A 21,356-nucleotide genomic window follows, 5' to 3' on the forward strand; every position below is an offset into this window, starting at 1 on the left:
TTCAATGTATCACTTATTGATGCATCTATGTAGCTGTATTTGTGGAAAAGATGTTAACCTGACAAATTCTTTCTACTTAGTACTGACCCAGTCTCAGTGAGTACACCTGCTTTTGGGGCTGGTGTCTTACACTTGACACCAGCTACATACCTGTGTTCATCCACTTGTCTTAAAATTCTCAGATAAACTGAAAATTATTCACGCAGTATCTACAGTATCTAAGGGTTCTCAGATTTTCAGCAAACAAGCACATCTATGAATGAAACAGCTGTGTAAGCAGTTTGACAGATGTTTGTGACTGACCTCTGTTCCTGCTGCACAGTGACCTTTGAGTAGACACGACTGCCTTCTCTGCACACTTCTTTCAGTTCTTTGTTCAGGGAAAACAATTTGGCTCCAGTCAGGATCTCCAAAAAGGGAACAGTCCTGTAGAAAATACAGTGGGCCCAATCATTTACAGTCTATTACAGAATCAATTATAGTATTATTTGATGCGACACTACTTCCTGCAGAAAGTGTACACTGTAGATACAAAGGGACATTTTTATGGTACGGTGACACGTCATGGGAGGAAAAGGACAGGTGTCATCAATAACTTTATCAGCTGCATTTACTTAAATGCTAATATGTCACTTGTGCCAGTGTGATCACACTTTTATGGCAGCGTATCAGACCAACAGATGCTGTACAGTACCAGACAAAAGGTTGGACACCTTTCTTGCATTTCAGTCAGAACTTAAAATGCAACTTAACACCAGGATACACTTATTAGCAGAATGTTTACTGCAGCAGTAGCAGTGTTATCAGAGGGTATCAGAGTACATCTGAAAACTGATACCCTGCAGCAAGATAGCAAATTAAACCACTAGAGGACACTGGCACCGACGTGAAATTCAAGGAATGATATTCAAGCTGCTTTCCAGGAAGAGCACATGACGATCAAAGAAAAACCAGGAACTCCTCATCCCTCCCAGTTGTTTCTTTTCAAACCAACTTACTTATCATCCATTAACCTGGAACAAGGATTAACATCAGACACAGGGAGATATTAACAATGCATCTCGCTTCAGTTATTGTATTTGCAAATTCTTTGGTTGCGTTTTGAAAAAAGCTTATAGCACATCAAATAAAGCTGGGACCATTAAACCGGTTCTACTTAATGAATTAGAAAATGTGCAGGCAGCTTATTGAGGCCACCCTGGTCAGCGGGGGAGAATATACTGCGCGCCGATTGGCCCAGACACTGTCGAATGATCTGCTTGGAGTTTGTACTTAATGATCGCTACATAAAGCGGAGCTGAACCCTTTAACCGGGCTGTTGATGTGACTGCAACCCGGGGACAGTGGTTAAAGTCTGGATGCTGTAAGTTAACATTTGTCATCTTCATGTTATTGCCTGCACCGCCAGCCACCCGTGCTGATGAGTGATTCAGTTATGAGGCGATTAGTGCTTTTTGGTGGCGCTTTAGTCACTTTGCGTCGTGTTTCTACACGCTAACGGCGACTATACTTTGGGCAATTTCCGCATTCACACTTATTGTATGTGCGCAGTGTTGATGCATTTCCCGTTTTTGATTATTTGAGGTGTGCATGTGACATTTAGATTATTTTTTACTGTCGATGTAAAAACTCGGAGCCTTAGATAAAAGCCGGCCTGCTTCACCAGCAGCTCCAAGTCATGATTGCTGGATTTCATGAATTATTAGCGAGGATGTTGCGCTCCTTTGTTTCACTTCTGCTACATTGAGCTTCTTGAGAAGCCGCTCCAAACAAAATCTCCCCTGTGTGTACTTCTTCCTCCATAAACAGTTAAGAGGGATCTTTTTGTTTTACATCCAGGTTTGAAACTTTGGCCCTTTAGAGTTCGGGTGGATTCAGACCAGAGAAAGCGGTGAAGATGGGAAGAGGAAGCCAGCAGACGGACCATGGAGAGCCGGACAGCGGGAAAACTAAGGGTGTTTACACCTGGGAGGAGGTGCAGAGACACAGCAGCAAGAATGATAAATGGCTGGTCATCGATCGAAAGGTTTATAACATCACCCAGTGGGCCAAAAGGCATCCAGGAGGGTTTCGCGTCATCAGCCACTATGCTGGAGAGGATGCCACGGTATATTACGGGTTTTCTTTCTATTTCCTTCTAAATAAAATAAGAATGTATAGGTCTGGGCATTTATATTTGCATGATTTTATTTTTAATTAAATAAAATGGCCCAAGTATTGTGGTTAACTACAATTTTAAGCTGGCCCACAGTTTACTTTTCCCCATTTCGTGGCACCATGTGACACTCCTCCTGAGCCGGACTTGGACCCATGGATGGATGGCTGCATATAATAGATGGCCAACTATGCTACTTAAACTCCACTACATTTTATTTAAATCGACTTTTTACTCTGTTTAGTCTTACTGTAGTTAGTAGTTTCTTTTGAATTTAACATTTTACATTATTAAAAAAAAGTCTAACACATTCCTGGTGATTAAACAGTGGGTCTAACCTAACCATGGCTGTAAGAATAAATAAACTAAAGCCAATGGTGTCTTAATGTCTTATAAGTTTCTATCCTGCTGTCTCTTTTGCTTTTTGCACATATTTATGAATGCTGCCTGTCATATATTTAGTGTCCTATACAATCCTTTGATCAGCACTGGTCGTTATAAAACATGGTTGTAATAAACTTGATTTGATTGATATTTATTTTGAACAAGTCTTATGATACCTCACAAAATGTAGTGTATACACCAGTCTATGGTCTGGGCCCCCTGCCACTCCTCACATGTTTATAAGTTACTTGCAGCTCTAACAGAAAGAGATTTCCCCTTTGTAGTTTTATTGTATCCGAATAAAGATTCAAGAACAAAAATATTCTTATTAATAAACTTGTTTCTAAGACAGCTCCATAACATGAGGGCAAATGCATGAGTGTGTTTAGCAGATGTTTGGCCCCTCAGATTAATCTTGGAGCCATAAAATCAGCCCCTCTCTAGTCCCCATATTTGGAACCTCAGAACTATCTGACAGTACAAACTATAGCTCCACTTGAACCAGATACAGCATTTAAATGCTGCTTTCAAATTATTGCACAAGTATGAAAAATGCCATGTAAAAGAAAACTTACAGAGAGCATCATCTTACTTTTGGTGTTTTACAAACTTGAATTTGACTATTTTATAAGTAAATTCAGGACTTTTTTTTATTATTTTAGGATCTAATAACTTTTTGCACCAGTTTTCATTAGCTTGCATTTCTATATCTTTCTGCTTGCTTTTCAGGAGGCATTCACTGCTTTTCATCCCGATTCCAAGTTTGTGCAAAAGTTTCTGAAGCCACTGCTGCTTGGAGAGTTGGCAGCCACAGAGCCCAGCCAGGACCAAGACAAAAATGTGAGCCTTTGATTCTCTGAATAAAGGCCCTTATTTAGATGCAGAGCAGAAGTAGGTCAGCCTATTCACAGATCTGTTCTGTTATTCATGCATTTTCGAGTGTTGGGAACAGCTGAGATTCTAGATGCTCAGGTTTCGTTATCGGCCTTAATGTCTTGCTTCACTGACTCAAAACCTAAAACGGCTAAAATGCAAACACTTTCCTGGATTTCACAAATGTTACATTAGTGTATCACCCTTTCAGCTTTACAGAATTACAGAATTGTTTGCTTCTTCTTCTCTGCACCCAGGCAGCCATCGTACAGGATTTCGAAACTTTACGAGCTCGGGTGGAGAAAAAGGGTCTGCTTCGAAGTCAGCCTTTGTTTTTCTTCCTCCACCTTGGTCACATCCTGCTGTTGGAAGGCATCGCATGGTTTATCCTCTCGACGTGGGGGACGGGCTGGATACTGACACTTCTGTGTTCTGTATTGCTGGCAACTGCTCAGGTGATTCAGACAGAAAATTAAAAAGGGACCTGTTATGCTTTTCCTTATTTTCTGACATACATGCTTTTATAAAGGTGAATGTTAGATTAAACACAAAGTTTCAAATAATGAGATGAAAGTACCTACAAGTAATCCCTAGCCTGCATCGGAAAGAGGATGAACTGAGATGTAGCACCAAATAAAGATTTTTTTAAAAACCTGTGAATCGTGCTCAGGTACTGGAGTCGAATAAACCAGCAAAAACATCACATAATGCTTGTTTCCCTTCTTCTCTAGTCACAAGCTGGATGGCTGCAGCATGACTTTGGTCACCTTTCTGTCTTCAAAAGATCCCGCTGGAATCACGCTGTGCACAAGTTTGTCATTGGTCATTTAAAGGTAACCTCCCTCAGTTCCAACTTTCTCTTCATGTAAATTGAACACAGATATTGAAAGATTGTTTTTCTCAGGGAGCTTCGGCAAACTGGTGGAATCATCGACACTTCCAGCATCACGCTAAACCCAACATTGTCACTAAGGACCCTGATATCAACACATTAGACACCTTTGTACTTGGACAGACTCTACCAGTGGAAGCAAGTAGCACAGCACTAATGTTTCTAATTTCTTCAAACATTCATATGGTTCAACTGCTCATCACGCTCTGTTTACCTCTGTGTTACAGTATGGGATAAAGAAGATCAAACACATGCCCTACAATCGCCAACACCAGTACTTCTTTCTCTGTATGTTTCTTCAGAGTCATTTAAAACGAATAACATCTATGACAGTTTAATTGGAACAATTCTTGTCTTTTTTTTTTCTTTCAGTGGGACCTCCACTGCTCATCCCAGTTTTCTACAACTTTAATATAATGTACACCATGATATCCCGGCGTTACTGGGTGGTAAGCTGTCAGTCTATGAATGCTATAGTCTTATATAGTTTATATAAAGTTCTTTCCATTTTATGTATCAGGTTGAATTTAGCCTAACAAAGGAAATTTGAGCTTAGAGAGCCAAAGAAAAACATTTTGTCCCCCATTTTCAGAGGCTCAAATGTAATTGGACAATTGACTAATTAGCAGGATTGTGGCCAGGTGAGGCGTGATCACTGTCATTCTAGATGTTCAGAAAACATCAAATAGAGCCCACAGAGCTCTAAAGAAAATCTTTGTACAGATTAAATCAAGATGATGTGACTGCTGATAGAAGTAGCTGGAAAAATTCTGAAATGTATTCTCGGTGATATTCCTCAATGACCAAGTCAGTCAGCTGATCTCAACCCAGCAGAGGATGCTTTTCAGTTACTGAAGACAAAACTGAAGGCAGAGAGAAAAGCGGCGACTGAAGGTGACTACAGTAAAGGCCATCTCTGCTAGACGTCAGGTAGTCATTGACTGCACAGGATTTTCAAGTATTAAAAACAATCCTTATATTTCTTAAATTTATGTTAGTCTGCCCAATTAATTTTGAGCCTCTCAAAATGGGGGACAGTGTAATTCCTAAACAGTTAATACAATACCTTCGTTAAACGCCTGCATTTCAATCACATCTTAACTGTTTGATTTAAAATCCACTGAGGAAAAATGACTAAAAATCAGTCTTATGGACCTAACTGTATACATAAGATTTTGATGAATTATGACTCTTAAGAAAGAAATTATGTAAATCATTCAAACCTTCTTATCTTGTGAAGGATCTGGCTTGGTCCATGACATACTACCTCCGGTACTTCTCCTGTTACATACCCCTATATGGTGTGTTTGGCTCGTTGGCACTCTTTTTTTTTGTCAGGTAAATATTTAGAAAGAGAGTTTACCAATGCATTTTGTGATTACGCTTCCTAATAAGACATACCTTATAAACAGCTGATAAACTGTCTTGAATTTCTACTGATCTGTAAATCATTAACTCGTGAGGTGATCCAGTTCTTTTTGTTGTTTGCTGTCCTTGAGCTGAGAAGCACCTAATTTTGCAGCATTTTGCTGGAATATGTGTGGGAAATCCTGCATTTATTAGCAGTTACTAAAGCTAATAATATACACCTAATAAAGTATGTCTTATTAAGAAGTGATTTTTTGTACTCTTTAGCATTACATTATGTAACACCTTGTTCAATCAAAGGTATTATATAAGTTTTAATGTTACAGGTTTTTGGAGAGTCACTGGTTTGTGTGGGTGACTCAGATGAATCACATACCGATGGACATCGATCATGAAAAGCGCAAGGACTGGCTGACCATGCAGGTACTTGTACCATTTTTACCAGCAGGTGGTGCTGGTATGCAAGGTTGTGCAAAAGGTTTGGACGCTTCAAATACACTGCTCAAAAATGTGAAAACACATCATGGGGAAAAAAAATCATGCTGGATAGCTACACTGATACGGACTGGATAATGTGTTAGGAATGAAAGGGTGCCACATCATTTGATGATAATGAAAATGATCAACCCACAGAGGACTGAATTCAAAGACACCCCAAAAATAAAAGGGAAATTTCATTCCAGCAACTCAAACTCAGTAGTTTGTGTGGCCCCCATGTGCTTGTATGCATGCCTGACAACTTTGGGGTATGCTCCTAATGAGATGACAGATGGTGTCCTGGGGGATCTGGACCAGTGCGTCACTGAGTTCCTGGACAGTCTGAGTTGAATCCTTGCAGCATCAGATGGACTGAAACATAATGTCCCAGAGGTGTTCCATTGGATTTAGGTTGCATTAACACCAAAGCAGCTGAAACTGATAAACTACCCTCTCTGATAGTTATCTGACCAGATCAATATCCCAAAAGTTTAATTGACTTGATGCTATACTCTGATTAAAAAGCATTAATTTTTTTAGCAGTGTATTCAGACTCATATCACCCAATACTCATGAATGTCCCAGATCACAAATATTGGTATTATTTAGACTTTTCTGGTTACACCACTTTCTTCACCACTTTGATTAAAACCACCCCCTATATTAACTAGGACATGTTTTTATTAACTCGTTGCACTCTTTCGATTCATTTTCTACTTCAGTTACAATCCACCTGTAACATCGAGCAGTCCTTCTTCAACGACTGGTTCAGTGGACACCTCAACTTTCAAATTGAACACCAGTAAGTCAAATGAGTGCAGCAAATGTATGTTCAACTTGCTGTTGCAAACTAGAGCATTACTGATTGTACAAAGTAGAGTGCTGAGATTAAATTAGAAACACCCATTCTGCAGCTACAAGCATCACAGGTCCATGAAACATCATGAATCAGAAATTATACCTGCGGTAAGCTTCCTGTTTTGTTTTGTTTTTTTCCCCTCTCAAGCTTGTTTCCTACGATGCCGCGTCACAACTACCACCTGGTGGCACCTCAAGTCCGCGAACTCTGTGAGAAACATGGTATTCCTTACCAGGTGAAAACTTTGTGGCGAGGCTTCGCTGATATTGTAACGTAAGTATAATGATAATGGAGTGTTGACAATGTTGAAAATGCACACACACACACATGACCATACAGTATGTCAGTCTGCGCTTAATTGATGATTTGCCTGTTTTTCTTTCTGTCTTCAGATCACTGAAAAGCTCAGGGGACCTCTGGCTTGATGCATACCTCCATAAATGATGGACTATATTTCCTTCACAGATGTAAAAGGGGTGTTTTTCACTTTTGCATCAAGAACTAATTGTATCTGTTTGATTATTAAAATCGAACCACTAGTCTGGGAATGAGGTTATTGTTAATGTTATTAAGTCAGGGGTTTTCCTAAATTGCCTTAGAGTATTTCGATCAAGAGTAGAAGTTGTTTTTCAATCTTGAGTCAATTTGACAAATAAAACATGATTATTTTTTGCTCATCTGGCCAAAGGCGAGGTGAGCTAAAGCTATTGCAAGGAATCTGCTGTTTATCTGTCCGTTCAAGGTTCAGAAGAATCTCTACTCCTCCTACAGCATTCCTCAAGAATTTCATCAAACTTGCACACAATGATGGCCTAATGGGTCATCACGCAAATTGTACCCAAGGTCACGTTTTTCCTGTGAGCTGGATGAGCTACTGCGTCACTGGCGTTTACAAATTGTGGTTTCTCACGAACCACAATTTGTAAATTGTTAATTTCATTATATTGTGTCAAAATTGTAACTACTGTAAGTGCTGTTCGTGGTTTTCTCTTCAGTATACAATAAATAAACTGTGTTGACTATTTCTGGACATCTGGTAACATTAGTCCAATGATAAACACAAGAACTATGTTCACAAAAGACATTTATAAAATTCTCACCAAGTTTATTTATTTTTTAATCATTATCCTTTTAAAAACTGTCCCAAAAAATATTTACAGCCCTTTGAATGTTTTCTCTAAATCTTCACTTATTAATTCATTACCAGAAACTGCACATCTACTGCACGTGCTCGTTTTTCTGGCGCTTACACCGCAAAACACCATGCTGCTGAGAAGACATTAATGAGAGCATCTCACTTTTACTGACAAAATCTTCATGCAGAATTATTGCCTGCTAAGTTTGACAGAATGTCTGAAATATGATTAGCAAGAATGTTCGTTTTAATACTTAGTGCTGATGAGCATTAATCAACCAGGCTGAGAAAACTTCTGATACCCACTAGAAGTAACACAGAGCACGTTTTACTCCTGTAAACAGTTATATGAAAACAGTTGGCCATATATCAGGAAATGTGTCAATCATTCTGGCACAGATTTTGAAATACAACAGCTAAAATCCACTTATTCCAAAGGTATTTTAGTAAACAGACTCGTCACTGACTGCATGAACATTTAACTGCGCTGCTTGTACAAATATGTACATTGCATGCAAGCCATGCATACACATGCCCACGCACGCTCACACGTACACCAAAGTGTACATAAATTCATAAGCTACTTTTTTGTTTTGCAGAAATCTCTTTATCAATAAAATTTGGAGAGACAAAAGAGAACGAAAGCAACACGATTAAGAAAATGCTTGAAAACACACATCGCATGATACAAAATAAATACACAATTACAAACATACACAGTATTTCAGTATTTGCTACTGCAGGTCATGATTAACAGTAGATTGATTGAAGAAGCTGCTGCACTTGGAAAGCTGTGGGGGAGGAAAATGAGGTTCAGTATCTGTTGCTGGAGTCGATCCTCTCCTGCCTCCGCGTCAAGATCTCCTGTAGCTCTGAGGTTCCACCGCTCTTCTGGAAAGGAAATGTTGACGTCTTTTTAAATATTGTTCTTTACAGAATGCATCTAAGAGTTACAGAAGATGTGAGACAGGCTTGCATTTACAAAAGCAGCAGCAGGTTTAGGATTGTTAGTTTTCTTATCTAAACGCAACCTTGTTCCCAAGAAAAGCTGGTATGGTATGTATGTAACATATCAAAGTTTTAAATTGAGAAATGTTATTGTTTTTTGAACATTGTCAAAAAAAGTTCCACTGTTCCTCATCACGTTTTAAATGAGCTCAGACCCGGAGAACAGACAGGCATTTTAGGATGGTGCTTATATTATGTGTATATTTGAAGGGACTTAACCATTTTCACTGAAACCCATAAATTATTTTTTTAATTCCTCCAACTGAGCAGTTTCAAATACATTTGAACTTGTAAAGCATTGCTTTCCATTTTTTATTTAAATTTTTTCCAGCATCCCGAGTTTTTTAGAAGCAGGGTCTTAAAAAGACAAATTAATAGGCTTAAAGCCTTTTATTGTATAAAATGAAAGGCTTAAAGACTATTTTTTATTAAAGGTTATGAATATCTGAACAAACAAATGTATTAACTCTACTGAGATCAGTGAATCGAAATGATTTTCCACTGTTGTTGATGGAGAGCATGTTATAACAAGGGAATAAGCACCGTGCAAGATCCTGTGGATAGTTCGGCAATATACCACACTCCATTAGAGATGTTTGACTCAAAGACCTAAAAGGATTCTTAATGTTGAACTTTTTTCTTGCCTTCCTTCTTTTTAATCCCTCACTACTTTGTCAAGAGTCACAGCTTCACTTTGGTTTAATCTGCATTTCTTCAGTATGGCTACACATGTGTGCTTGATGTCTGTTGGCTTTACAATCTTCTCACACAAAGCAGCCACAAAATGTAAACTATTTTGCCAAAAGTATTCAGTCATCTGCCATCACACCCACATGAATTTGAGTTCCTATATGTGTCGTGTGCATTATTAATCCACGGGGATTAATATGTTGTTGGCCCACCCTTTGCAGCTATAACAGCTTTAACTTGTCTCGGAAGGCTTTCCACAAGATTTAGGAGTGTGTTCATGGGAATTTTTGACCATTCTTCCAAGAAGTGCATTTGTGAGGTCAGACACTGATGTTGGATGAGAATGTCTGGCTCGCAGTCTCCGCTCTAGTTCATCCCAAAGGTTTCAGGTTGCAGACCTTTGTGCACTGGTGTGCAGTCACATTGGAACAGGAAGGGATCATCCCCAAACTGTTCCCACAAAGTTGGGAGCATGAAATTGTCCAAAATATCTTGATATGCTGAAGCTTTAAGAGTTCCTTTCAATGGAACTAAGGTGCCCAACTCCTAAAAACAACCCCCACCATAATCCCCCCCTCCACCAAACTTTACACTTGGCACAATGCAGTCAGACAAGTACTGTTCTCCTGGCAAATGCCAAACCCAGACTTGTCCATCAGATTGCCAGACAGAGAAGTGGGATTCTTCACTCCAGAGAACATGTCTCCACTGCTCTAGAGTCCAGTGGTGGTATGTTTTACACCACTGCATCCAATGCTTTGCATTGTGCTTGGTGATGTAAGGCTTGGATGCAGCTGCTGGGCCGTGGAAACCCGTCCCATGAAGCTCTCTACGTACTGTTCTTGAGCTAATCTAAAGGCCACATGAAGCTTGGAGGTCTGTAGTGATTGACTCTGCAGAAAGTTGGTGACCTCTGCACCTCAGCATCTGCTGACCCTGCTCGGTCATTTTACATGGCCTACCACTTTGTGGCTGAGTTGCTGTCATTCCAATCACTAACACTTTGTTATAATACCACTAAAAGTTGACTGTGGAATATTTAGTAGTGAGGAAATTTCACGATTGGACTTGCTCTACAAGCCCTCACTGCAGACCTGCAAGAGCTCCACCTCTCTGCTGAACAAGCTGAACCAGTTCTTTACTTGGTTTGAGGCACAAAACAGCTTGCCTGCTCAGAAGTTCCCATCCCCACCAGGTGTTGAGGCAGTCCCCAGACAGTGTGAGGAGAACATTCAGTAGGATCAATGTTCACAAAGGTCCTGTTCCTGACAACATACCAAGTCATGTGCTGAGGGACTGTGCAGGGGACGCTGATATCTTCACATACATCTTCAACACCTCGCTGAGTCAGGCTGATGTCCCAACATGCCTCAAAACCACCACCATCATCCCTGTCCCAGAGAAGTTGTCACCCACCTGTTTCAACGACTACCATCCAGTTACACTCACCCCCATCCTCATGAAGTGCTTTGAACGGCTAATCATGCAACATCTCAAGACTGTCTTCTCCCCCTCCCTGGACCAATGTCATAATTTCCACTGCCCTCCACTCAGCCCTCACTCATCTGGACAATAAAGACTGCTATGTCAGAATGCCAGTCATCGACCGATTTCAGTTCAGCATTCAACACAATCATCCCTCAACAGCTCATTCTAAAACTGGACCGGCTGGAGCTGAACACCTCGCTCTGCAACTGTCTGCTGGACTTCCTGACTAGGAGACCACAGGCAGTTTGGGTTGGCAGCAACACATCCAGCCCCATCACTCTAAACACAGGGGCCCCCAAGGATGTGTGCTGAGCCTCCTCTTCTTCACACTGTTTACTGATGACTGAACACCACTGCACAGATCTATCATCTCAATGATGATGAAACAGACTACAGGAACGAGGTGAGCCACCTGGCCTTGTGGTGCAGCCACAAAAATCTCCCTGAATGTGAAGAAGACAAAGGAGATTGTTGTGGACTTCAGGAGGGTACACACCCAGCATTCCCCTCTGACCATCAATGGCGCTGCTGAGGAGAGGGTGAGCAGCACCAAGTTCCTGGGCGTGCATGTCACAGAGAGCCTCTCTTGGACCCTCAACAGCACTTCTCTGGCCAAGAAGGTTCATCATCTACTTTTTCTGCAAGCTGCGAAGAGCCAGAGCCCCAGCCCCAGCCCCCATCATGTGCATGTCCTACAGGGGCACAATCGAGACCATCCTAAGTCCAGAGTATCACGTGTGATACTCTGGACCAGGACCAGCAAACTGAGGGCCAGCTTCATAGTGTCAGGGCACTCAACTCCCTCCCTACTCTCTCCCCTCCTCCTACTTCTGTGTAGCTGTTTTTGTGGAGAAGACGTTAGATTGACAAATTCTTTCTATTTAGTACTGTCCCAGTCTCAGTGAGTATATCCACTTTTGGGGCTGGAACTATATTAAGTATAAAGTGGGAATCACTAAGACTCTGACACATGACACCAGATTTCACATATATGTACTTGTCTTAACAAGCTCAGATAAATACTGAAAGTTAAAATGCAGGTATTTTTCACACAGTATCTATAGTATCTAAAGGGTCTCAGATTAAAAGCAAACATGTACAGCTAACAAATGAAACAGCTGTGTAAGCAGTTTATGTGCCTGTGTAAGCAGTTTATGTGCCAAGGTGACTGACCTCTAGCAGTTCTTTCTGCACGGTGACCTGTGAGAAGACACGACTGCCTTCATCTCCACACACTGCCTTCAATTCTTCTTTGTTCAGGGAAAACAGCTGAGCCCCAGTCAGGATCCCCAAACAGTCAACAGTCCTACAGAAAACAGGCACAAATTAAATTAAAACCGCAAGCGGTGATATCGGGCCCTCGCACTCCGCGCGCGTCGACCTGTGGCGCTCGTCGACTCGTGCCGCACTCGGAGGTTTTGTGATCGTGATGGGTCTCTAGAAAGTTGAATTCTTTTATAGGAAAAGGTATCTTTTGCTCTCGGCATAGACGCAATGGAATATTTGGGGGTGTGGTCACGGCTCCAGCATGCAAAATAGGGCATGGGTCTGATTGACTTTTTTGATGGGCTGTTTGTCTAGATGATGTGGAGCCAATTTGGTCTCACTGGGTGAAATGCCCTAGGAGGAGTTCATTCAAATAGCAGGCCTGAAAATGGCAAAAATTGACACTTTCAATTGAAGATGCTGGACTTCCTGTAGGGTTTGGAGTATGGCTCCAAGAGACTTTTTTGTATGTCTTAGGATGTTACATGAGTGTGCAAAATTTCAGAGCTGTAGATAAAATGTAACTCAGGGGCTAGCTAAAAAACATGGTATATTATGATATTTAAAGCTGCCAGTAGGGGGCGCTCTAACGTTTATGGACTTTATGCATATCAATGTGTTCAGGGCAGGAGGCTTATCAAATAGATGAGGATTTTGTAAGGAATGGTGAAAGATATTTCATGTATTTCAGAGCAAAACTAATTCTGTGGACGGTCATACAAATTTTCATTTGCTTCTGTAGGGGGCGCTATTGCGCCTACAGTCTTGAATCTGTAGTTATGGATTCAGCCTGGGTGTGTACATGAGTGATTAAATTTTCAGCCTGATCAGACAAAGCATGTGCGAACAAGTGCACAAACAATTTTGGTGGTGAGGGAGAAAAACAAAGGCCAAATTTAATGGCCTGGTGTGACAAGGCCGTTTAATATTTTGTAAAGATTTCCACAATATTTGATGGGCTACTTGTGTAGATGATCTGGAGCCAATTTGGTGTCAGTGGGTGAAATGCCCTAGGACAAGTTCGTTCAAATAGCAGGCGTGGAAATGGCAAAAATTGACACCTTCAATTGAAGATGGCCGACTTCCTGTAGGGTTTGGGGTATGGGTCCAAGAGACTTTTTTGTACGTCTTAGTATGCTACACAAGCCTGTACATTTTCATACATGTAGATAAAACGTAGCTCCGGGGCTACTCAAAAAACTTGCTATTTTAAGATATTCCGAGCTGCCACTAGGCGGCGCTCTACCGTTTATGGATTTTATGCATATGAGTGTGTTCAGGGCAGCATGCTTATCACACCACTGAAGTTTGAGCCAGATTGGGCAAGTTGGCTTTGAGTTACAGCCAGTTTTGTGTTCATGGCGAATCATCGAACTTTGCCGTCCCATAAGGGTCACGCCCTTTTGTCAAAAAGTCACAGTTTTGAAAACACAGTAAGTCCAACTTCTTAAGGCTTTCCAGGTGAAATTTGAGATGGTTCTGCTAAACCACCTTGGAGCTGGACCTCCAAGTGTAAAATATGGCATTTCCTGTTCCCACTAGGTGGCGCTGCGACTGATATTAAATATTGTCATATGTATGTGTTCAGGGGGGCACCCTCATCCTACTGGAGAAGTTTGATGCACATTGGATCATGTAGGTATGAATGAGAGGCAATCAAAATTTCATGGCGAATGATCAAAGTTCAAAGGGGCATAAGGACCCCTCCCCTTTGGCAAAAACTCACCATTTTCGAGATTTAGATTCCCCTGGGGGTGTAGGTTAGACAAAGCAAATATGAAGATGATAACGTCTAAAACCTCTGAGTTATTAGAAAAAGTGTGAGGGCTGCAAATCGCCAAATTTGCATAATTAATTCAAAATGGCGGACTTCCTGTTGGGTTTAGGGCATGGCTCCAAGAGGATTTTTTGTGCGCCTGGACATGATATACATGTGTATGAAGTTTCATTCATGTACGTGAAACACAGCGGTGGGGCTCCAGTTTAGGGGGCGCTAGCGAGCCATTTGGGCGCGCCCTTGCCCGAGCCCATTAAAATACTTAAATTTTCACCAGGTGTGACACGCGTGCAAAGTTTCATGAGTTTTTGAATATGATAAAGCCCCCAAAAAGCCAATTCATTTGCCTGAATAATAATAAAAAAAAAAAAAATAATAATAATAATAATAATAATAATAATAAACGAAGCAATTACAATAGGGCCTTCGCACAGTTCGTGCTCGGGCCCTAATTACAGTATTCACTGATGCAACATTGCTTCTAGAAGAAAATGCACTGCTAAAAGGACGTTTTTGTGGCAGTGTAACATGTCACGGCAGGAAAAGAATAGGTGTCATCAAAAACATTATTCACATTAGATTTCTTAAAGGTGTGTCAGTTTCAGCACCTGGGCGATGTTACTGGCTCAGTGTTGGTGTACTTAGACACAGCATAGCTTTGAGCTAAATGCTAACAGGCTTCATGGTTATGTTTCTATGGTTAGGTAAAGTAGCAGACCACTACCATCCCTCATGCCCCGCTGTATATATCTGTTTCTGTAAAAAAGAACTTAAATAGCAACACCAACACCCACTGACTGCTTTATTGCAGCAGTAGCAGAGCACCACAATACACCTGTAGGCTACAACACTGCGGCGAGGTAGCAAATTAAACCACTGGAGGTCAGCAAAGACATGAAATTCAGCGAATGATACTCAAGTTGCTTTCTAGGACAGATAATGAGCAAATAAAGTTAATGCACATTAAAAATCCTCTGTCTCTCAAATTATTTATTTTCAAAAAAGTGACTTATTAACTATTAACTTGGAACAATTATACTGGCTTTTACTGTAATTATTTAATTTGCAAATCCTTTTGTTGCTTTTTTTAAAAAAGGCTTATATCACATCAAACATAACTTGAACCTTTAACCCAATTCTACTTAATAAATCAGAAATCTTGTTGGCACCCTATGGTGGGCCTGATTTGGCCCACAGGCTGTAAGATCAATGCTTTAAAAGCATGGTGAGGTATTATGATCGGGTGGATCAATGAGTATTGTTGGTGACTTACGATTTTGAGAAGCCTTTTGAACTGAGCCATGTGGTGACCTGCTCTGGTTTTGAGTCAGAACTGAGCGGCACTTGAATGCTCGATGGCCGTTCCACATGTAGCTTCCTTGGGGTCTGCTTGTTATTGATTTTAGTCAACAGCTCCTCTATCACTGCAGCAGAGAAAAATGATGGTGACAAATGTCAGAGTAAGGGCAGTTACTTGGAGGTCTTTCTTAAAAAAAATCTATAATTTCAAAGTACTTTTTTGATCTCTTACTTTCACTCTTAGGTCTTTCCTTGAAGCTATTTCCAGGGCTCCGAGACTTAGGAGAGGACGGGCCATAACCTTGCTACACATTCAAAAACAAACACAGTTCATGAGAAAGCAATCAAAGCTGGTACTATTTAAAAAAAACAAACAAGGTTTGTCTTTAATACTGTTTGATTAATCTTTGCCAAGTAGCCAAAAGAAAAATACAGGTGGGAGCCTTTCACATGAGTGACTGCTTAAGTATTGCTTTATGCGAGCAGCAGAAATCTATAAGAATGCAGAATTTTTGTAATTTACGTAACTTTATTACAGCTCCATAATAAAAGGATAATTACACTTTTGTCCCGGAAGTACCATCCTGATAAAGAACTTCATCATTAAGCAGTGATAAAGAAACTTTGACCCTTCTCTTAAACCTATAGAGCTTATTAGCTCTTGTGTGAATCCATCACAACACTTTTTTAGGCAACATGCCTGGGCTTTTCAGTGAAGATAAGATTACAGCTGAAGTCAAAGCAAGTCAAGACAACATGGCTTAGTACAGTGTAAACAAAGGTGAAGAAAAAACTGTGAAAAACATTATCTGTCCTGTCCCGTGGCTGCATTAAATTCTGTATTTACTGACATTCAAACAAGCTGGTATCTTAACAAATACTTGCCAAAAGAAAAGAAAGAAAGATTAAAACTTAATGCAGCAGATACACTTAAAATGACCTTCTTAAAATGACCTTCTTTTATTACACATACTCTTCTCCTTGTCACAGTCTGGTGCCCACACTGCCCAAAATATAACCTGACTGCTGAAAGTTTAGTCAGGGATTAATCTGAATTATATCGGTAGTCCTAATGCCACAAGCAATAACGAGGAGCAGGCTACAGAGGTATGTGAAAAGTTACTCAATGTAGCTATATTACATCATGCACTAATTTACATATTTGGAGTTTAAACACAAAACAACAACTTACTGCAATGCTTGAAGAACAGAAAGAAAGCTACATAACTGGTTGACTGTATTGTACAAACTAATGAGAATTAAAATCCACTAAGAAGTCAAGGAGACAAAGATTCATATTCAGGACAAATTAATCACTAAAATCTGACCAGCATTCTAGGAACAGTAGCGATTCTTGTGAAAATGGAAAAGTGCTCGCAAAACAACCCCTATGACTCTGACCTTGAACTTCAGCACGAGGCATTAGGTGATCACTGTGTGCATGTTTCACTAAACGCTGACAAATACTCCAACAGGAGCAGCAATTCTTGTGAATTGTGGAGTGACTGATGAGCTCATCGGCCTTTGGGCCTGATGGACCAACAAGTCAAATTTGTTTCATAATTTGACCTAAATTTGATAAACTATTTTTCCCATCAAATCAAAATCAATCTAATCTAACTGTCAAGAATGCTTTATAGTTGTCATATGGACTTTGGAACTGTGGTGTCATGACTAGAAAGGATCCTAAACGTACTTTGGGTTTCCTAAAGAAACAGTAAAATGTAAAATGTTAAATTATTTCAAATAAAACCAAAAAGAGTTTTGGAAAGATGCAGATAGGCAGCATGTAGGTCACCTGGTAGGGGTGGGAGAGCTCTGGCTCTTCTATTGTCACAACATCCAGGATGTTATATGGAACATAACCGGCCTGCCCACTCCTGTTCCGTAGTTTCCACCACTGTTTTTCATCCTCTAACACCTGCAAAAGACAGTTTGCACATCACTCCTCTGTACTGGAACTGGTGAGAGACTCTTAACCTGTGTGCAGCTGCTTTGCTGCTCAATTCATGTTCCAGCACTGGACAGTTTTCGGGTTAGGGTGTATCTAGGTGTTACAGTGTAATATCACATTGGTTCAAATTACACACTGCACAAGAAGGGTGAAAAAAATGTCTTTGCAACCTCGAGGATTTCATCCTGCAGCACTGACAGTTCGTTGGCATTCCGTGCGACGAAGCTGTAGCGAATTTTGGCATATTTGGGAGGCTGCGGTATCCCATTGAAGGACCTGTGTAGACACAGGATATCAAAGTTTGACATCATTCAATATCTCGAGGAAAAACACGAAAGTGTGCAAAGGATCTCATTACTTACCCATTTGAGGAGCTTGAGGAATGAGACCTGTAAAACTAGAAAAGAACCCCACACAAAATAAATAAATAATTGTACAGCCACGAGCATTTTTTTCCCATAGACAGTAACCATTTAATAAAAGCCTTACATCCTCAGTTGCGTGTTTGCTGTAACTGGGGCTTGTCGGGGAAACTGAGGGGCCCGAGGGTCCCTCAGTTTCCCATGGAGACGTCAAGAAAAGCTCTGCAGGCGGCTCCCAGCCATTCCGAAACTTTGGGTAATAAGGAGGAGCGCACTGATCCCTCGGCCACTCGGCTCTGCAGGAAGACGAGTGAAGGGATGCTCAAAAGTTAGCATTCGAGCTACACTGCTGTGCAGACAGAGCCAGCAGTACTGAATGACCAGTATTGACCAGTGCTGAACTGGTCATTGCCATTCGTGTCAATGAGGACACTGTAATGTTCAGTGGGAGCTGGAGCTCCTTTTTTGTTTCTTACAAATGCTACTTAAGATAGGGAATACTTTCCATTACTTTACTTTATATTCTTACATACTTCACATTCAAAAATTAAAAGTTAGGCCTCAGTCCTATTGTTCATAAATCTCTCTTAACTCTCAAAAACAAATCCAAAAGTCAATGCAGTTCTGCATGCATGAATGGGTGAGTGTGTCTAAACTTTAGACTGGTACTGTATGTACATATGTTCCCCTGACATAAGTCAGCTTTGACTTAATTTAGTTTCAGGACAGTCTCCTGAGGTTAGTTCACCTTAAAGGAAGGATTTTTTTAATTGTCATATATCAAATTAAACACTCATGTAAAAATAAAACATTGCAAAACAACTTTTTATTTACCTGTTTGTTGTTTCTTTAATTGTAACTGTAAAAAAGCATCATCACAGTTCAGCATTTTCCACAGGTATCAATAAACTGCACGCATACCTGGGTTTGGTCCATCTTTCCCCAAGCAGCTCAAAGATGGTCATTTCTTTTGGGGTGAGGTGTCCTCGCAGGAAGTCAACAGCATCTTTACACAAGTGAGGAGCAATGACTGACCGCGGCAGCTCAGGACCTCCACAGCTCTGCAGCACCTGTACATACACTCAGTGTATCACCTACAGCTCTTTTTTGCAAAAAAGTAAACTCTGCTTTTATAAATGTTTAAAATTCAGATCTGGAGCTACTCGGGGTATTTTGAGCTTCTGTGTTTAAAGACTGATTGCAGAGGACAATTAGCGGTCAAGCCATATGAGGTGATTACTTTATCTCAACTGCATAAAACAAATCAAATCTGTCCAGAGATTACTGCACCATATCAATAGAGCTTGGTCACAGTTCTGAGTTTCCATCCAGCAGTATCGAAGGTGTGGCTGAACACTGTGGTTTGGAAAACCAACATTATGTAAGTGCGACTGCACCTGTATTACAGCTGAAAGCCACGTTGCTCCAGTCTGGTGAGAGTTTAGTGGGTGTGTTACAAAGCAAAAAGTGGAATGCCTGGTGGCAAAAAATGCAAGAGCTGAACGGTTCTCATTCTGTGAATTTTAAAAAGGCCTAATGTGTTCTCATCAGATATGCCTGTGGGCTGTGCTCAGTCAAACACTGAAGTTGGAAAGGTAACAGTGCAACATGGATGTACATAGTATATTGTTGACTTTTATCATAATCCACTTATCTGAGATCAGACAAGCTCTTACCAGTTCCAGAGGGCCAAAGAGAAAATGAACCAGCTCAGACGCACTTGGGTTCTGAATGTGTTTCTTCAGTTTGGCCTGCAGGGAGCGCAGTGACAGATACACAGTAATGAGGTGATGAGGAGAGAGAGAGAAAGCGGCTGATGAATGAGGGAGGTTAGGAGCTGTGATATCTCACCAAGAGGTTGAAGGCAAGCTTCAGTTTCTGCAGGCTATCAATGAACTCTGCTTCAGTGGGGGGCTTGGCTCGCAGGGTCAGCATGCCCTCTGCAAACAACCAGAGCAACAATGACCACACAAAGACTCCAAAGTTACCCGCTGGCCACACAGATACAATACAGATGGGAAACCATTTTCACTTTCTGGCCAGAGTTCAAAGTCATAAACCTGAATGCTTTTTGCTCATCTAGACGAAAACTTATTGTTTTCGTTTTCAATGAAATAAAGGATAGAGATCCAGAAATGGGTAGTTAGCAGATAGCTAAAAAGTTCACCTTGGCCAGAGAGTAACAGAGAATGTGGTATATTGAGAAACAAATTCCCTAAACAGAGCCTGTGAGCACACCTGACCACACATCAGCCATCATCAGACATCGTTATTACCAGATGATGTGGGAAAACTTACCTGCTTGTGTGTTTGCCCACACAAAGACATTGTTTTTTTTTTTAGTGTCACATGTAAAACGTACATTATGTTTAACTGCACGTGCGTTGACATAAAGCATCACATTAATAAAAGCACTGGGCAGTAAAACATTACTCAGCAAAATTTACAGTAATATTATTACTTTGCTCAGATTGCTTTGAGATCTCGCACAGCCTCCAAATAAAATCAAACTGAATATTGGTTTGTTTTGGTATTTGAGCCTTTCAAAGTGGAAGAATTTGGACTAGATTTTAAGTAATAATATTACCCCAGTTATGAGAATTGTACAATATGAACTGCATGACTTAAAAGAAGCCCAAACTAGCCACTACTACAACACATACATCAGTGGATGAGAGTCCTTGACCACAGGACACAAAGAGAGACAAACATGGCGACGTGAGCAATATGAACATATTGTCACTGCATTCGTGCCACCACATGAGAAGAAAGGGAGACAGACCTGCTGGTCCTTTCTTCTTATTCTTCTTACTCTTGTTGCGCTGGTTGAGCTGAGCAAAGGCCTCTGCTGCCTTCTGCAGTTGTGCCACAAAGATCTCTATGTCATCCAGGGCACAGTTGAGGATTTGCTGAGGGATACATGCTGAGATTTAGGTTTCGAAGAATACAGCAACATGAGACATGAAAGGAGCAGCGGAGTATAATCACACTGATCCCAGTGGATAAAGAAAAACACTCACCACATCCTTCTCAATGCGCTGGGCCAGCTTTTCATGTGACTCTGAGTCATTCTGTCTGACAGCTCGTCGGTCTACATTCAAAGACCATTAAACCATTAAACAAAATATTTAGAATAAAAAGTGAGTTAAGGATGTACAGTGTGTGAAGTCTCACCCTGTGTGTCCACGGCTGCCACTCGTCCCCTTGCAGCAGGTGGAGGGCCCTTGGGGGCCGAGGGGGGGAGGATAGTCTCTCTGTGGCGCTTCATTTTCTCCTGGTTGACCCTAAATGAGGGGGGCATGAATACCTTCATCACACTGACATCAAGTGAACTCACTACTAGTTACCTTTATAAATATGTCTTTGACT

The 21,356-nt window shown here is 40.9% G+C and overlaps 2 protein-coding genes across 5 annotated transcripts in view; one reads left to right on the plus strand and one right to left on the minus strand.

Annotated features, from left to right (window-relative positions):
* Positions 1-1,207: 1,207 nt before the first annotated feature.
* Positions 1,208-8,038, plus strand: LOC115782329 (fatty acid desaturase 2-like). The gene is made up of 13 exons (XM_030732450.1): positions 1,208-1,363; positions 1,840-2,107; positions 3,269-3,379; positions 3,670-3,867; positions 4,144-4,245; positions 4,317-4,442; positions 4,532-4,592; positions 4,677-4,753; positions 5,545-5,642; positions 5,999-6,095; positions 6,872-6,951; positions 7,156-7,281; positions 7,401-8,038. Exons 2-13 carry the CDS (start codon positions 1,898-1,900, stop codon positions 7,450-7,452), a joined length of 1,338 nt encoding a protein of 445 aa, XP_030588310.1. The 5' UTR covers positions 1,208-1,363; positions 1,840-1,897; the 3' UTR covers positions 7,453-8,038.
* Positions 8,039-8,088: 50 nt separating this feature from the next.
* Positions 8,089-21,356, minus strand: part of eps8l2 (EPS8 signaling adaptor L2) — a 28,764-nt gene continuing 15,496 nt past the window's right edge. For all 4 annotated transcript variants that reach the window (XM_030732446.1, XM_030732448.1, XM_030732445.1 and 1 more), the window contains 14 exons: positions 21,162-21,271; positions 21,008-21,078; positions 20,770-20,896; positions 19,839-19,927; positions 19,664-19,738; positions 18,909-19,057; positions 18,115-18,283; positions 17,988-18,022; positions 17,796-17,901; positions 17,470-17,592; positions 15,904-15,976; positions 15,646-15,796; positions 12,503-12,635; positions 8,089-9,034 (listed from right to left, as the gene is read on the minus strand). In XM_030732446.1, coding sequence (XP_030588306.1) covers positions 8,957-9,034; positions 12,503-12,635; positions 15,646-15,796; positions 15,904-15,976; positions 17,470-17,592; positions 17,796-17,901; positions 17,988-18,022; positions 18,115-18,283; positions 18,909-19,057; positions 19,664-19,738; positions 19,839-19,927; positions 20,770-20,896; positions 21,008-21,078; positions 21,162-21,271 — 1,489 coding nt within the window. In that variant the 3' untranslated portion in view covers positions 8,089-8,956. The remainder of the gene's footprint in view (positions 9,035-12,502; positions 12,636-15,645; positions 15,797-15,903; positions 15,977-17,469; positions 17,593-17,795; positions 17,902-17,987; positions 18,023-18,114; positions 18,284-18,908; positions 19,058-19,663; positions 19,739-19,838; positions 19,928-20,769; positions 20,897-21,007; positions 21,079-21,161; positions 21,272-21,356) is intronic.

Source organism: Archocentrus centrarchus, chromosome 6 (genome assembly GCF_007364275.1).
Source record: "Archocentrus centrarchus isolate MPI-CPG fArcCen1 chromosome 6, fArcCen1, whole genome shotgun sequence".
Classification (NCBI taxonomy): Eukaryota; Metazoa; Chordata; class Actinopteri; order Cichliformes; family Cichlidae; genus Archocentrus; species Archocentrus centrarchus.

Bases quoted from the DNA above. Each gene is read 5' to 3' on its own strand.
- LOC115782329 (XM_030732450.1), top strand. From the start codon at position 1,898: ATGGGAAGAGGAAGCCAGCAGACGGACCATGGAGAGCCGGACAGCGGG. The intron at 2,108-3,268 runs GTATATTACGGG...CTTGCTTTTCAG, and splicing joins ATGCTGGAGAGGATGCCACG to GAGGCATTCACTGCTTTTCA. The intron at 4,443-4,531 runs GCAAGTAGCACA...TCTGTGTTACAG, and splicing joins GACAGACTCTACCAGTGGAA to TATGGGATAAAGAAGATCAA.